Source organism: Neodiprion pinetum, chromosome 1 (assembly GCF_021155775.2).
Source record: "Neodiprion pinetum isolate iyNeoPine1 chromosome 1, iyNeoPine1.2, whole genome shotgun sequence".
NCBI lineage: Eukaryota > Metazoa > Arthropoda > Insecta > Hymenoptera > Diprionidae > Neodiprion > Neodiprion pinetum.
This window is the reverse complement of record NC_060232.1, coordinates 14,650,095-14,668,835: the sequence shown is the minus strand read 5'-3', so window position 1 is coordinate 14,668,835 and position 18,741 is coordinate 14,650,095. Positions and strand designations below refer to the sequence as shown.

Here is an 18,741-nt window from a genome sequence, read left to right as displayed (position 1 = left end):
GTAAATAAAGAAACTGTTCACAATAAACTTTGTTTTTACTTGCCTACCTCTGTTTGTCCAGACTCCCACTTGTTAATGACATTTCACATTGAATTTCAGATTTCTTCTTTCAATAAATAACACCCAATTTCTGTATCATTTGATATTTGCTTTTTCGTTAAATTCTTTATTGCGTCGGTTGGATATCTTCCGATATCGACCGCGGTATTGCTGAACGATACTGTTCTTCTTAAAAAATTCACGTTACGTAAAAATAAACAGCAGCATAACTTCAATCTACGGCTTTACGCGCGAGAGATTTACAGCTTCAGTTTCATTTTGTGTACGTTGGCGCTCTGCTCAGCAAACGAAAACATCGCCGCAGAGCGATTTCACCGACCAATGAGATTGAATTATTTAGCACATGCGCATTGACTGTATGGTTTCTAGAGATCGTCCCGGTATACATATAATACATGTATACGTATAAAATAATTGTAAGCTAATTGTAAGACGCAACATTGCAATTTTGTTTGCGTTCTTTCTTAATAATATTCACGGAATTGCATAAAATTATTATATCTTATTAGGGGCCATTCTTTAATTATCTAAGGACGATTTCAGCAATTTTTGACCCCCCCCTTCCCCCATGTAAGAGCACAAAAGATTTCTCGAAATCTCCCTCCCTATCTTACGTATGATTCTATCTAGTTTTTCTGAATAATTAAAATAATATCAATAAACGGGAAGAATGTACTATAATTTTTATTTACAAAATTGAAAATGGATTAACATGAACATTTCGAAATTTTAAATTACAATAAGCAATAAAAAATTGTAAAATAAGTTGTAAATCCAATTGTTTATTATAGAATGAAAAAAGGCCATTCAGCATTGAAATGGAAGTAGATTTCTAATGATAAATTTCGACATGTAAGAATAAGTTTTTACCCCCCCCCAAGATAAGGGCATGTAGAGATTTTTTGAACCCCCCCCCCCTTGTGACCATTACGTAATTAACGAATGGCCTCTTACCAATATTGTAGAGATTTCACTCCTTATGTAATGCGTGCACAGATATTATCAAAGTATTCGCATCATATGTAAGTGAAAAATCGAGCTAACAATTTTATACATTCAAAAATCATACGTATAACATGTCACTCCAAAATAAGTTGCACACGTACAATATTATACCATATACAATGTCACCAAATTTATAAAATTTTGTTATGAATTCTTTGTATTATGTATTGAAAATGTATACTCATTCGCTCAAACGCCCATTAACATTTAGGCAATACACAAACAAAAATATCATTGTAAAATTCGATGTATACGACTGTATACCCTCTTCCTGATATGTTTCCATCATTTCTTAAAAATTCAATTCGCTACTCTCATCGAATGTTTTCCCAAAGGAAGACATGTTATATCTTCCAGACTTTGTCTTTACTCATTCGGAAACATCTGGAAGAACTCTCTCCCTCATTCCTCCGTCACGTCTTTTTATTGCACTCGGCATGTCTTTGACAAAAAATCAAGTTTACTCGCAAACATTCAACTACTTGATGTAACTTTCTCTCTTTTTCTCGGATTCTTCGTACGTGCATGTAGTCGACGGGTTACGAACCCAAAATAGGCCGTAATAACATCACGGCTGTGCGTGGATGCATTCATCGACAGCCGCTCATTGTGATAAGTATGCTATTATTCACCCCGTAAGAAGTGAATTAGTCCATTTCTCATCTTCTAGACCCGAAATTGAAAACAGTATGGATTTAGCCATGGACACTAGTATTTTCATGACTCATGACTTTCCTGTCGAGATTTCGTAAAAACTATTTCCTATACGTAAAAACTGTAAGTAACTTCTTGCGTAGACGATTTTGTAATTTTTCGATAGTAAAATGGTATCATCAAATCATCAGGAACATTGTATTCATCATATCGATAGGGACAGAGATATGGTCAAAAAACAGAAAAATGGACCCTTTTCAGTATTGTAAAAAGGTTAGCCTACAACTGATTACAAGGGACGTTTGAACTCTTATTTCGAACCACGAAAGGTAAATCAACATCAATTTTCCGCTCGGAGGGATTTTTTCCTAGATCAAAATTCTAAATACACTGGACTGTTTGTTTTTTTGATTTCAGATTAGCAGATCAGCCGGATTCATGTCTGTATTCAAGTACATTTTGTTTTACATACGTCTCTATCAGGCAGTATACATTAGGTTAAAATCAATATTTCATGTTCAAAAAATGTACAAAATTTGTTCAAATGTCAATAAATATGATGTAAAAATTATGAAAAATTTGATTTAAATGCTCTGTCTGAAAGAATACCTGGAAGACCTTTAAAAAACAGCATTTGCACTAGACAACCCCCTTAAGCTACCGAATTTTGTGAATTATTAATTAACGTTAATCTGTCTTGCCAATCACTATCTACCACAAGTTCTGTCTTATTCTGTTGTCACTACTGTTCCGAGCTATCGTCAATTTCAACAACTACCGATTTCCAATAAAGTTCATACACTCTCGCTTTAAATTAACGAACTAATAATTATCGTAGCATCGTTCTTAGAAAATTGGGTAAAATCACGTCGCGCAGTAACGTCTAGTGTTATATAGATTTTTGTATTATGTCGATTGTACCGATCTACGTCTCATATTCTCTGATAACTGTCATCTTTCGATGAAAGCTATTGTTTGACTTTATTCTACCTAAAATCCCGTGACCTACCATTGTTCGACTTATTAATTGTTGTCGATTAGTAAAATAAACTTGGTGAATTATTATTAACTTTTGTAAGCTAACCTGACTGACTCGAAACTCAATCTACAATATACGACTCATTGACCGGTCGAATTCTTTGACCTAAGTTTATGTATTTATTTTTTTAACTATCGGTGGCTACCTTTGAATACCGTCACTTTACCAGTTCGTGCGAGTACCTGAGCCTAGCTAGTCATTACACGGATTCTCTAATTGTTCTTAAATTGCTGAAGCATCTGACGCCTGACGAGTATCTTTTTGCTATTATTTATGTAAATTCAGGGTATTTATTAAATTAGGGACTTGCGCCATAGTGTCAACCGGACGTCCTCAACTAAGAATAACAGCAGTTTAACGTTGCAATACAAAGATGACCTATTTTAGCCTTGAGACATCATTGCCCAAGCAGACCCTAATTAAAAAATAAAAGGTTTTACTACGCGGCACGTGCATGAGGTTTTGATTCACTGTATCACTGGCACCTCCACGTACGCTCCAGCCAGCGTAGTCGAAGGGACATGCTCCCGCAATCCACCAGCTCCCTGGATTCTAAATCCGATCGAGTTCTCGCCAAGGCCTCTCACAAGGCCACTCAGCGTATTACAGTCACTCTGGGACATCAGACGAGCACGGTTCACCTAGCCACGGTACAGCCGCAGCATACAATCATTGCTGTCACCGCTGAAGGCGTCACCAACTGCGCTCATCACCGTCGCGACACAGACCACGCCCCCACGAGCAACTAGTGGCATGCCATCCGCACCATCAGACAGCGAATGGGAATCATCGAAACCCACGATCAACCGAGAGGATCGTCATCCGCCAACCGATCACCACACCACATCGCAACTGCACTTCTCAGCCGCTGCCTCCACCACAATTAAAGTGGATCACCACAAAACCTTCCATTGCATGGCAACCAAATCATCAATAAGATGTTGTGTGTATATATATATATATATATATATATATATATATATATATATATATATATATATATATATATGTAAATAAATAAATGATAAGGCATACAGTAAACATAAAATACTACAAGTCTCATCTTTGATTCAGTAGCGATTACTCCCCTCCATGCGGCTCAGTCGAAACGCTAGCGACATCTAGCAAACAATCTCCGTCTAACTTTAGATCTAACTGTCAGTTATACGTTAGCTTTATCTCGAGTCTGTTTGTTTGCAAACTAGTTATTTTTGTTTTATGATGACGAAAATTAAAATTCAGGAACAAGCGTGGATTTAATAAACGTTTTTAGTTTTTGGAGAGTGCACTCCATATGGTCTAGTCAGGTTCGTCTCTATCGTTCAGTCGGCATGAAGGAATGTGGGTGAGAAATTGTCAAGTCAAAAATCGTCAAAGTAACCGCCAAGGTGAAGGCTTCACCTGTGGGCTTACCTACTAACTTTGTCAAGTTGTACTTGGAGTTAGGCAGGCGCGTATTTAAACTGTTACACGTTGACTTGCAACATTGAAAAGATACCACTCGTTCCCTGGTGTGGTCCTTCTGGTACGTACGTGCACGTAACCCTGTTTGGGTTCGGACTGCCGTTGATAATGTTTAGTTGTAGGGTTAACACAAACAAAAATCAGTGTTTTCCAAATCGTTCAAGAGATGATGAAGGCCGTAAGCATACAATTCATACTGACAATAAGATTTAGAGTGAAATATAAGAACGACTTGAAATGACATTATAAAGGTCGTAAATATATGAAAAGAGTATATCAATACATGAAATGAAGTAGGTGATGCTAAACGAGTATAATATTCAGGAGCGCTAGGAATGTAGGATGTGACACGTGCGCCCAGATTACCTTGGTCATAATTACCGCACTTATAAAAAAACATACCATTTGGCAACAAATACGTGAAAGTTTCATTTAAGGATCACTAAAAGTGCCACTGAAAGGGTGTAAAATTAGGATTAGTTTACTCGCAGTTTAGTGTCCATTTACGTCTAATGACATAGTGCGTGAAATTGAATGATTCGAAAGTGCACATAGGTCAAAAAAGTCGTATAGTGTAAAAAATAGAGCATTCCAATTTTGTAAGTCCACCAACATTGTTTTTCCGCTCTGTACGGAAATGGAGAACCCTACGCACTCTTCATAGGCTTCAAAAATCGAACTTTCTGAGCAGGTGTTATAAAAAATTGAATTACGCTTCCGAATGATATAAATGTCTTTTTTAAATTATCAGATTAACTCACCAGATGATAATGGAGCAGTGATGGGTAACTGGTCAAACGATTTTGGTGGAGGAACAGCCCCAACAAAATGGATGGGATCGCAAAAGATTCTTCAGGAATATTATACGACAAAAAATCCTGTCAAGTATGGTCAGTGTTGGGTATTTTCCGGAGTACTAACAACGGTGTGTCGTGCCTTAGGGATCCCTTGTCGTCCAGTGACCAATTACTCGAGTGCTCACGACACTCAAGGCAGTCTCACTGTTGATTGTTTTATTGACGCTGAGGGTAAAGTAATGGAAGAAATGAACAATGACTCCATATGGTGAGCTGAAAGCGTGTACAGTCACTGCAAAGGTGATAGAGATAAAGAATAATCACAAAAAATTTTCCCTCGATATAGGAACTACCATGTATGGAACGAAGTATGGATGTCTAGGCCCGACTTGACACCAGAGTGTGGGGGCTGGCAAGCTATCGACGCAACACCACAAGAACTCAGTGAGGATGCTTATCGATGCGGTCCGGCATCTGTTGCAGCCGTCAAAAAGGGCGAAGTGATGCGTCCTTACGACAGCAGATTTGTTTTTGCTGAGGTAAATGCTGACAAAGTCTTTTGGCGCTACAATGGACCCGTGCAGCCTTTGAAGCTCATAAGAACAGATATGTATGGGTAAGTTACATTGTTGAACGAAATGTCTAACGGCTTCAAGAGCTTGAATGCGGATTAAGTTAGGCAAAGAGATCTAGCGCAAAGGCTGCAGATGTGAGGTTGTGCCTCGTAAGGAGTACACATTCTTCTAGGAAACAATATTGAAATCAACCGATGTCACCAAGTCCAGGACGACGTGTTATTTTTGTACCAGCACAGGCATGAAAGGGTCACTTTGTGATGTCTATTTTTGATGAGTTAAAAAGTGACACCTTATACAGGCAATATCTGTTCAAGGATCACAATCCAAGGCACGCAGTGCGCATGCCCCCTACATACGCACAACTTTAGTGGAGCGAGGCCAAAAATGACAGCACACTCTGGAATCTCGAAGCTCACGAGCGTCATGGTGAATGATGGCGTCAGTGACGATTGATTACTAAGCTTAATTACCGATTCGATTGGAAACGCGGTCAAGATAACTGAACTTGGAACAATTATCCTAATAATTAAGAATTGTTATTCAGAAGTAATCTGTTACGACAAGAGTGATGCAAAGGGGGTGAGAACGAAAAGAAAAAAACAAACGTTGTTCTTTTCGTGAATATAGCAATGGTATTTATTCTCTTAATAATGTTATCACGATGCAAGACAGTACGCAAAGAGAGACTCGCTAGACTGCCTGTTGCCAAGCGCAACGCTTAACGCGAGAGACTACCCGAGCACGAATATTCACGAGAATACCCGAAGTCTTTGCTTCGTAAACGCCGCGCGCGCACAGCGCTTCTCGATGTTTATCCGTACAGTCAACTCGAAAAGTACGACGGTACAGTCAATGCTTAAATGCGAAAATCATTCTCAACATCATCAAATTCAGATGATAGTGTTACGACGTAGAAAACAAAGCAAATCAGAACAGCATGCGCGAGAAACCAAGTTTAATGGCATGAATTTTGTTACAAATAACATATCAATAGGACTCCGAAGAAACCGTTTCATGATAATATACTCAACATTTTGACGTTTTGCTTTTGATTCAACATTAAATCTTCTAAATTTGTAATCGTGTTAAATATTGAGGTAGGAAGTGAATAAAGACTCATAGTTTAATAAAACAATAGATATATATATTCAGAGGAGTACAAGTAGATTGTGCTCGATGGTCGAGCTCGAACAGGCGTATCGAAAGGATCTCGCGGTCACCGAAGAAAAGCGCGACAATTGAGGGACACCTAGTGTCACCTGTCGATCGATACGATTAGATCGAAGGTTGCTCTGCCGCTCAGGCAGATACATGACATCCCTCCCGTCGTAGTTGGGTTGTCGATATCCGTTGTTAGCCATCATTGGCTTCTTAGTCATCTTCTTCGCCCTTCTTCTAAGCCCGGATCGTCGCTCCTGCGGAACATCGCGCTCAGGGCAATTTTCAAGTTGTTTTCTCGATATGTAGTTAAGGAAGACCATCAACGATGCTTGCGTCTAATAGACTTTCGCGGTACCGGTTTTTACTGCTTTCCACACATTTTCTTTTAGGACGTTTGCGCCTAGCAGACGCTTCATCCTGTGTTTCTTCATCAGCGGTTTGCTCCAGTTCATCAACGGGGTTATCACCCCTTCCTCCTCGGTAGGTTGGTAAGTCGCCAAATCAAGCAACCTATTCCGACTGCAGCCTGGTGTGTCGTTTGCTTCGATCTCTTTCTGGAGAGGCTGCGGGAGTGCTACCAGCTGATCGATGTCTCTTTTGTGGATAATGCCCACATTTTCTTCTTTTACTTCATAATTTCTTTTTCCGAGTTTCTTTATAATAGTAGCTATTACCCATTTTGGACCTGCCGCACGGTAATTTCTCATGCGGACTCTCATTCCAAATTCCAGACTCCGAATGTTCCTAGATTTTCTAGGTAATTCATTTTCTTCTTCTTGATTTCCAGGTTTTATTTTGTTAAGGAGTGTTTGCAGATTTCGGCCAAACATTAGTTCAGCGGGTGTTTTGCCCGTCGTCGTTACCGGCGTGGAGTGTTGTTTCAACAAAAATCTGGATAGCCTGGTCTCCCAGTCACCATCTTTCAGCTTTCTAAGTGAATTTTTTGCCGATTGAACTGTCCTTTCTGCTTGGCCGTTCGCCTGTGGATTATACGGAGCTATGAATAAGCTTTTTATTCCGTTTCTCTTATAAAACTCTTGGATTTCTAACGACGAGAATGCCGTATCGTTATCTGATACGATAGTGTCCGGAACCCCAAATGTCGCGAAGACTTGTCGTAGTTCCTTGATGACTAGTCGTGAGTGTCTCGAGGGAACTCTTCTCACCTCTACCCATTTTGTGTAGGCGTCGACCATGACCAAAAACAACTGACCTTCGAATGGTCCCGCGAAGTCCAAGTGTATGCGGTTCCATAGAATCTGACGAGCCGTCCAATTTTCTGTCGGAGTTTTCTTCGGCGCGTGTTATATCTCCATACATTCTTTACAGTTTTTCACCAGCGACTCGATTTCTTGATCGATTCTTGGCCACCAGGCGAATGTTCTTGCGGCGACTTTTGTCCCCACAATCCCCGGATGGTTGCCGTGTAATAAGTTTAGGACGCTGCGCTGCAACTTCTTCGGTATGATTACACGATTTCCCCATACCAAACAGCCTTTTTCGAGCGATATTTCTTGTCTTTTACTCCAAAAACAAACGTATTGTTTTTGAGGTTTACGTGGCCATCCTTTTATGACCCAATTTTTTATTTTCTTCAAGACGGTATCCTGACTCGTCTCTACTGCGATTTCTTCGGGATTTACAGGATTGCGATTCGAGTTTTCTATCATGAGAGCGTTCGCAAACTCGATGTCTTCCTCTTCTTCAGCCATTTCCGGTAACGGTAATCGCGAAAGCATGTCCGCATTTCCGTTCTTTTTACCGGGTCGATGAATTAGCTCGTAATTATACGCACTAAGCGTTCTTGAGTATCTGAAGATTTTTGGAGATACAATTTCTGGCGTTGGTTTTGTCAGGTTAAATATTCCCAACAGCGGCTTATGATCAGTTGTGAGGGTGAATTTCCACCCTGCGAGGTATTGGTGAAATCGCGTAACCGCAAAAACTAGTGCCAATGCCTCCCGATCAATTTGAGAGTATCTACGCTGAGTTTTTGTGAGCGTTTTTGAGGCGAAAGTAACCGAGTGTTCCTGTCCCTCGTCATCCGTGTGCGCAAGAACTGCCCCCAAGCCAAATGGTGACGCGTCGACTGAAACCACGATTGGTTTTTTATCGTCGAAGTGCCACAATATAGGTGCATTGATGAGTAGGTCTTTAAGCTTATCAAAAGCTTCTTGGTGACTCTTCGTCCAGTGCCATTCGGTATCCGCGTCAAGTAATCTGTGTAGAGGCTCCGCTATTGTTGCTCTGCCTTTCAAAAATCTCTCGTAGAAAAGTAATCCTCCCAAAAATGCCTGAAGATCCTTGACGCAATTTGGTGCTGGCATCTTCTTAATCGCTTCGACTTTGGTAGCCAGTGGCTTTATTCCTTCATCCGAAATACGATATCCCAGAAATTCCATTGTGGGTACTCCGAAAACGCATTTATCCGTATTTAATCGCAAATTTGCATCCGATAGTCTTTTAAGTACTTCGCGGAGCCGATCATCGTGTTCGGCGCGCGTTTGGCCTTGAATCTTTATATTATCAAGATAAACCAGAACACCCGGTATACCCTGCAATCGAGAATCCATAAATTTTTGGAAGATTCGTGGCGCTATGTTCAAGCCATCCAAAAGAACATTTACCTCGAAGAGGCCCATTGGAGTGCTTATAGTTAGGATTTTTGCAGTTTCCTTATCGACTCGCAGCTGTTTATACGCGTTAACGAGATCGATTTGTGAGAAAATTTTTCCTCCATTTAAAGTAGCTAGTGCTTCAGCGACTGTCGGTAAGGGATACTCGGAATCCTTAATGAACGGGTTAACCGTAATTTTATAATCACCTACCACTCGGATTTTCCCATTCGGTTTTTTGACGAAGAGAGCCGGCGTCGCCCAGTCGGATTGTTCGACTGGATTTAACATTTTATTATTTACCATGTCCGAAAGCGCCTCGTGAACGTGATCTGAAAATCCATGAGGGACTCTGCGTGCTTTAAAAAACTTCGGACGAGCATTTACTTTGAGCTGAATGTTTATGAGGTTGCCACGCTGCCCTGGGAAGCTATCTTCCGTTAGACTCGGAAAATCCCGTAGTATTTCTTTATAGTCTATTTCGTTTTGAGAAAGCGAGTTAATTCCCGTGACACGAATACCAAAATTATCAAACCAATTTGCTCCGAAAAGGTTTGGTCCGCCGTTTTCTTCAGTTACTATGATAGGTAGCTCGACGCGAATTCCTTTATATTCCACGTGAACAATCGTAGTACCCTTCACGGCTATCGGACGTTTCCCCCAAGCTCGCAAATTGCTCTTTTTTTAAGCCATTTTGGCTCTGAATCCGGCCAGATTTGTCGAAAAGTTGTTTCGTTGATCAACCATTCTTCCGCGCCGTTATCAATATCCATAGAAATTTTTTTTGCATTTATTTTAACCTCCACCGCGTATTTCTTCCCAATAGAAACCAAGTGTGTTTTCGAGGTAATATCATAAATGTAAACATCGTCTGAGTCCGAGTCGACGTTTATTTTATTTGTTTGCTTGTCCTGTTTTTTTGAAGACGCGCTTTGCTTCGTTTTTTTAATTTTACACGCGGCTTCAATATGACCCGTTTTATTACAGTGGTTGCACGTAGCTTCCTTGAAAAAACAATTGTCTCCCGCGTGATTGGATTTTCCACAGCGATAACATGCCTTTTTCTCGCGTTGCGAATTCCCTTTCGCTTGAGATTTCGATTTCGAAGTCTTCTTATTATTATTATTCGATGTTTGTATCTTATTCGTATTCCCCTGTTTGAGAAGTTTTTGTTGCTCCTCGGTGCTCTCAACGCTACACGCTATTTCGAGAGCCTTTTCGAGAGATAATCCGTCTTTGTTTGTATTGGTGACCGACTCTTCGTGACGTTGACACAAATACCGCTGTAACTCTTCGTCGCGAATTCCCGCTACAAACCGATCCCGGAGCATTATATCGAGAGGCAACTTGTCCGCCCCTCCCCCGAATTTACAGTCCTCGGCGAGTTTTCGCAATTCGCGAACAAAGTCTTTTAAATCTTCACCCGAATGCTGATCGCGTTTTTGAAATTTTACGCGAGCAAGCAATTCATTAATTGTTTTCCCGAAATGACCGTTACATTTTTTTACTATGTCGACATAGGTTACATCCTTTGGAGAAGCAGGTGAGGCGAGAGATTTTATAATAGCGTAGGTTTTCGCTCCGACGGCGGTTAGCAACGTGCAACGCTTTTCGGCATCCGTAGTTATTTTATTGGCCTCGACGAAGAATTCGAACCGTTCGATATAGTCCTCCCATTTCTCCGAAGCCGCGTTGAACTCCGATAATTTGCCGATTAACGACATTTTCGCTTGTTGATTAGGTAATAGATCACCGCTTACCTGAGCTTCTTCTTTAATAACCACCTGAACCGTTTTATTAATGTCCTTTACCCTCTCGTTTTCATCACTACTCTCGCTGCTATCCACATGTTTTTTTGAAATCGACGAAGAGTTGGAAGGTTTGCCCGACATCAATTATTCGTCCATTTCTTTTCATTTGTCGACACGTGGTTGAAACACTTTTTCGTTTAGTCCACCGTAACGCAGAATTTCACAATTCTCACACACGTAGGTTCGTATGAATCCTCGTCGCCACTGTTAAATATTGAGGTAGGAAGTAAATAAAGACTCATAGTTTAATAAAACAATAGATATATATATTCAGAGGAGTACAAGTAGATTGTGCTCGATGGTCGAGCTCGAACAGGCGTATCGAAAGGATCTCGCGGTCACCGAAGAAAAACGCGACAATTGAGGGACACCTAGTGTCACCTGTCGATCGATACGATTAGATCGAAGGTTGCTCTGCCGCTCAGGCAGATACATGACAAATCGGGAGTTACTAACGTTCATTAATTTTTGAACCAATTACTCCACGAAATTTTAACACTCTGATTGCGAGTGAGATTAGCACAATGAAGTTATTGCAGTTGAATCGGTTAGTATTGCAAATCAAACAGGAAGATAGGATTTATCGTTTAGATAAAAAATTGAAAACGCTTTTTAATTCATTCGAAAAAACAACCAAGAAATAATGAGTAGCTGTACACAGTATAAAGTAGTGTTCGTCGTTCAATCATTTCAATAGTTCTGGCTCAGCTTGGTAGCACGTGAAGAAACCTGGTTCCACTTGACAGAACTTCCAAAATTGGATGTTGTCGAATAACTAAGAGACCTGCAATTAAATAAGTAGTGAACAGCGTTGCGAAAAGTATTCGAAAAGACATTGAACACTGTCCGAGAGGTAACAGCGATAGCATATTAATTCAGAAACACAATCTTCAAGAAACATTGCCATGAAGATTTACATCAGTCCGAAGTAGTTGGGAGCAACCACATAGAACTTGATGATTAAGCTTAATCTATTCTGCCCAAACTGCCTGTAAAAAAGTAGAGGTTTTCTCAAAGGCTGAAAAGTAAACGAACATAATCATCAGGCCTATGAAGAATTGAAAAAAGGCTCCTGAAACCGCACCTTACAGAGAGATAAATCAATATTGATCGACACGCACGTTTTCCAGTTGAAACTGATGTAAGAGTTCCTACCGTTTTCACGACGATAGGCTATTAAGTCATATAAAAGAATTTTGTCCTGATTTTCCGAAACGATTGATTGACGACGTGTGAAAAATTGAGTCATGCCATTACTTTTGCTTTTGAAAATTCTAATGTGAGTAACTGTTAATATGTATTTACAACGTTACTGATCGATTCATTTTTAACTCCTTTAAGTTTTTATTTCACATTTTTTCAGAGAATTTCGATCTGAGATCATTTACGAGTTGCCATGTAAAGATGCCTTTTTTGTTTTCGAGTTTCTGAAAAGACCTGAATATTTTTAAACACAGCTTAAGTAGAAAAGGTCAACCTCAATTCTAAAGTGCTATGAGAGTAATCCAAACTATTTCGGACTGCTGTGAATGTGTGGGTTATTCAATTGATAGGCGATTGCTGTCACGTCTCAAATTGCGTTTCATGTTTCAATTACTCATTCAATTTCAGTTCTTCAAGTTATTCGATATCTAATTTTGCCAATTCTATCAATGGGACCCAGGTTTCTTTGCATGCTATCAAGCTGAGCCAGGAGTATCGAATTGATTCAACGACAAACTCCATTTTGTATAGTACAAAATCACTCATTATTTCTTGACTGTTTCCACCAGCGCCGGACCTGTGGGGGGGGGGAGGGGCAAGCCAGAGCACTTACCCCGGGTGGCAAATTGATGGAGCGGCAAAAAGGAAGAAGCGAGCTGGCGAATCGCGAACAAATTTGCCCAAGATATTTTACCTGATAATAGAATATTAAAAAAAATTAAACATCCAGACTTCACATGTTCCTAGGAATTCTTTCGTAAAATTGTTCATCTTCCATCATTCATGAACGAATGGAGTTGAAAAAACGGGTTCTCTTGGGATGAATCTTTTGTTTATCATATCAACCCATAATATATGTCTCCAGAATTTTTGTGTGGGTTGGCTTTTGTCTTCAAACAAATCACATTGAAGAAAGAATTTTTTCTTAAGATACATGCTGCTTTTCCTAACATATTTGAAATAAGCTGGAATTCTATTACTAATCATCGGTCTTTTTGTTTTCCAGAATATATTATCATGTGACTTACTAGTGCAATAAATAATTTTCTTCTTTAACTTTACACTGTCATTGCTTTTCTGAAATACCAGAATCAATTTCCAGTTCTTAAAGATGAAAATTAAGTTGAATATTAGATTAAGTTAGTATAATGTATTTTTCCTGGGAAGAGGAAGAGGACAATCAGGACAACAGGCAGCACGTATCCTTAAATTAAGGGTTTATTAATCATAATCAAGGTACAGAAAATTGTGGCTAAACAGCTGGCTCTCTGGCTACATACGTAGTGCCCTGCTCCCTCTTGCGCATCCGCGTCTCACGCATTCTACACACATATACACGCATGCGCGGTCCACATACATTACACTCCCTTCTCCTTAGTTAGAGGTTAGACGGCTCGATTAACCAATCTCGGTGAACGTCGCGCAGGTATACAATTATGCTCTTTTGATTTGCGCCTCAATTTTTCACTATTGATTTGCACTCTAGCACTTGGTTTTTAGTTTAATTAAGCATATTGTGACAGTTGACGGTGCAGGATAAATCAAAGGATAAGATTAACGTTTGATGAATGTCTTTATTTTTACAGGCTCTTGACAATTATTTTTGTACACGCTCGCGTGTATGTTCGCTCTTATGCGTATCAGCAGACTGATTCACGCTTAGCAACCGTTTCTCGTCGCCCTCTCTCTCATGCAACACACACGGAATAATCCTCAACAAAGCACTGTTCACTGTTACAATTTTCTCTTAAGTCATAGGTCGCTAGTTTTACAATCATCATTGATGATAATTTCTCTTGTACCAGAATCGCTATCTTCCGACCCCCTCGCCTTGGATTTGACACCAATTGAATTCTAATTATTTGATTTACATGTCTCTTTGTATTGTAACCATCTTTAAATTTAATGATGTACATAACCGATGAGGTTTTCTCAATAACTAAGGCTTCAGTTTTATTGGTTATATTTCGACGGAAGTCTATCGCATAAACGACTTTTCCTTCGGAAAATGCTACTCTCCTGCTTTCGTTTTTGAATAGTTTTGATTATATTGTTGAATTTCGACTGTGCTTTGAGTATTCGGTTTCAGTAACAATAAGTCGAATTGTGAACTATATTTCGATAATTTGTTAAGAATCTGTCAATCGAAAAGTCTAAACAATGATTTTCTTCTATAATTTGTCTATTCTACTCTTAGCGGTACGAACACAATTTTCTGCTACTCTGTTTGTCACAGGGTAATAAGATGCTGAGAATGTATGTTTTATTCTATACCTTGTTAAAAATTCTCTGAATTCTGCGCTTGTAAGTTGCTGACCGTTATCGCTTACAACGTAATCTGGCAATCCTAATCTATTAAACAAACTGTCAAGAGCTTTTATCAGATTCATTGAAGTTGTGTCGTGTTTCATGTTTATAATTTCCGGCCATTTGGAGTGTGCGTCTACGACTACTAATAACATACAATTATGAAGCGGACCCATGAAATCTATATGTACTTGTGACCAGGGTTTGCTCGGCCATAGCCATAGTGTTAGCGCTAATTTTGGAGGATATATCTTAGATTCTAAGCAAATTTTACAAGTGTTTGCTATTGATTCTATGTCTCTGTCGATGTATGTCCACCAGAAATAATTTCTCGCTATTTGCTTCATTTTAACTACTCCTAAAAATGTGAGGAATGTAATTCATTAATACATTTTGCTTCACAGACCGCACATTAAACAGTTATTTTCTATGTCTGGTTCATGTCTTTTTATGTGGAAAATTCATTCAATATCTGCCAATGATTCTGTTTTCGGCCAGTCATTTTAAACATACTCGGTTATTCGTTTTAATAAATATCGTGTTTAGTTGCAAAAACTACTTTTTTGAAATCAATTATTGAGTATTCATTATCTTTGTAATTAATACTAGTGTATTCATCTTCGAAAATTGTCATTTCATCTGTAATCGGTATTCTAGAAAGAGCATCACAATCACACTTGGCTTTAAATTTTACAACTTCAATTTTATAAGTGTAGCCCGGTAAAAAGTACGCCCATCTCTGTAGTCTACTGTGCAACATTTTTGATAAGATTTTACTTCCAAAAACGAATTTAAGTGGTTCATGATCTGTTTTTAGTATTACTTCATCACCGTAAACATATAGGTGAAATTTTTTGAATCCAAAAATTACAGCACCAGCTTCTTTGTTAATTATTGCTCGATGTCGTTCACTTTTCGGGATAATTTTTGAAGCGAAAGCTATTGGTCGTTGAGTACCGGCACTGAAACTATGTGAAAGTATTGCTGATAAATCGTAATCGCTTGCGTTGCATGCTAATACCAGTGGTATGTTGGATTGTGATTAGTTAGAATTTTATCTGAAGTTATTTGATTTTTTATCCGTTCGAAACCTTTTTGACATTTTTCATTCCAATTTCACTTTTTCGATTTTACTAATTCATATAAAGGCCAAATATAATTTGCTCTATCTTCTAGAAATCTTTCACAGAAATTTACCAATCCAAGAAAAACTTCTCACTCCTCCACGTACTAGGTACTGGAGCTTCATATATTGCTTTAATTTTACCATCTCTAGGTTTCAGTCCTTGTTCATCAATTACGTAAGCTAAGATTTCTATTTGTGATTTGAGAAAATCACATTTATCTATTTACTCTCAGCCCTGTATTTTGTAAACGCGTGAAGATTTCCATTAATATACTTAAATATTCCTCGTCTGTATGTCTTGTACAGTAAACATTGTCAATATAGAAGTAAATATTTTTCTTAGAAATGAAGGTCAGTAACAACATCAAAAAATTGTTTACGTTTTGGCCCGGGTGGGGGCCCCCCTCAGAACGAATATATTTACAGAAACATCTGTCACGAAGAAGAATAATAGGTAACACAGGTGAATTACTTAAAATTAATATGTAACGAGGCGTATGAGATTAACAAGGTAACATGCCTATACAATTAAAATGTTATTAACCTTATCGGTGGGGATGCTGTGAAAATATCAAAACATTTCCAATACATATAACCAAAGATTACAATTCACAGTAGAAGTTGAATTTGAACATAAGATTAGCTTCCTAGATGTCTTAGTTATTAATGATAACTCAAAGTTAAAAACGGACTGGTACCATAAAAAAACTTGGTCGTAATGTTACTTAAACTATAATTCACATTAACCAAAGTCCTACAAAATAAGTGCAATCAACTACCTAGTCGAACGTGCGATCAGGCTGTCTAACACTGAATTTCATGAAAAAAAATTTGAATCTTATATTTCGAGTGTAAAGATTGAATAATTATCCTTCTCATGTACTAACAAAATATATAAAATTAAAACGCGAATCGCTTTTAACAAATGATTCCAACACTAGCCAATCTGTATCAAATATTGCTAACACAAATAAAAATGTAGCTTTACCTTATATGGCTGGTCTTTTTGAACCTCTCAACCGCATTTTTAACAAATATGAAATTTCTTTTGTTGGTACTAACTACAATAATCGCAGCCATCTATTTGATACTGGCAAAGATGTACTCCAGAAGGATAAGCGTTCAAATGTTGTCTACAAAATACCATGTAAAGATTGTAACAAGGTTTATATCGGACGGAATAGCAGACAGATCCATACGAGAATCAACGAACATAAAAGGAATATACGAGACAACGAAGAACATCACACTGCTTTGACTAGGCATATGATCACTGCAGATCATAATTTTGATTATGAGACGACTAGTGTTTTAGAAACAGAACCGTTGTATAGCCGTAGAATTTACTTGAAAATATGCAACATTTATACCATTCAAATAGTGTCAATTTGCGCCAAGACATAGAACACTTAAATACCGTATACACCTCTCTCATCAGACCGTAACAATCGAATTACTTCTTACCGACCGTTCATTCTATCGATAAATTTCTATGAGCTTCTCTTTGTCTCCTACACTGATTCATTTATGGAATTGTGGATTTTGATTCTAGCTTAATACACTGCCTCTTCCTCAGTTGCCGGATGGCAGTTAACCGTTATACTCTGTTTGACAATTCATTTACTCTATTTGTTTGACCTCTTCAACAAAATATGTTTCTGAACATGAGTAGTTGGGAGTTACGTATAGCCATTTATTTAACAAAAATGGCCTTAGCATCCAAAGTAATCGTTGTATAAATTTAAATCCATTCATATTTAATCTATTTTTATTTAACTCAACCTTTAATTTTTTTTCTCGTTAAACATTTAAATTGTATCTTATACAACTACAAAAAGTGCACATGCCTCGCTACGTTGCATGTAGAGTTTTGCTTCGTTCCCAGTGGATTCTAGGTGATGGTTCAGAAATTGAGATAAACACACGATTACATGGGATGAGAAAAATACGGAACATTAGACTTTATTTAATGCGTTTAGAAAAAATACAAGAGCTCGTCTCTCAACGTATGTCCAGCACTAACTGGCTACACCGTTGTTCTTTTTTTTTTTTTTTTACAACCACAGCGCCAGACTCGAAAGGTGTACATTTCTCCTCGTCATTCTCCCTATCACATCTGCGCACGCAGGCGCGGGAGATATGAGTCCGAGAACTCACTCGCTCAACACACTCACCGTTCGAGCACTCACTATAGCTAGCATACTACACAAGTTATTGAATTGCACCCTTGGCAACGCTTTTGTAAAAATATCTGCCCGCTGGCACTCAATCGGTACATACTTTATCTCGACCTCACGACTTGTTACTTTTTCACGAACATAATGGTACTTAACATCGATATGCTCAGTACGCTTATGAAGTTCGGGATTTCGTGTGAGTTTTATCGCACTTTGGTTATCAACCCAGAGTACAGTCGCTTTCTCGCAATGCGAACCGGTTCTACGAGCATTCTTCTCAGCCCAATAGCCTCTCGCGCGGCCGCTGTAGCAGCCACATATTCTGACTCCGTGGTGCTCAGAGTCACGATTTTTTTGCCTCTGACTCGACCAAGTTATTAGCCCGTTGGCAAAACTGAAAGCATATCCCGTGGTCGATCTGCGCGTTGCTACATCACCCGCGAAATACGCGTCACAATAACCAATGAGCTCCAGCTCACTGCCTCCGTTTGAGAACGAAATTCCGCGATCTTTGGCTCAGACAAGATACGCGAAAATACGCTTCACAGCCTTCCAATGCGCTTACCCGTGTTTATTCAAGTACTTCGAGACCAAATTGACCGCGTAGGCCATATCTGGACGAGACACAATTGCCAGAACATGAGCGAACCGACAGCCTCTCGGTACGGCACATCTACACACTCACTCTCGTTTTCTACCGGGCTTAACATAACATTCGGGTCGGCTGGCACGCACAATGGTTTC

The 18,741-nt window shown here is 39.0% G+C and overlaps 1 protein-coding gene across 3 annotated transcripts in view; it reads left to right on the top strand.

Annotated features, from left to right (window-relative positions):
- Tg (transglutaminase) overlaps nt 1-18,741 on the top strand; it is a 519,386-nt gene that overhangs the window by 329,820 nt on the left and 170,825 nt on the right. For all 3 annotated transcript variants that reach the window (XM_046608806.2, XM_046608807.2, XM_069134516.1), the window contains exons 5-6: nt 4,974-5,287; nt 5,366-5,635. In XM_046608806.2, coding sequence (XP_046464762.1) covers nt 4,974-5,287; nt 5,366-5,635 — 584 coding nt within the window. The remainder of the gene's footprint in view (nt 1-4,973; nt 5,288-5,365; nt 5,636-18,741) is intronic.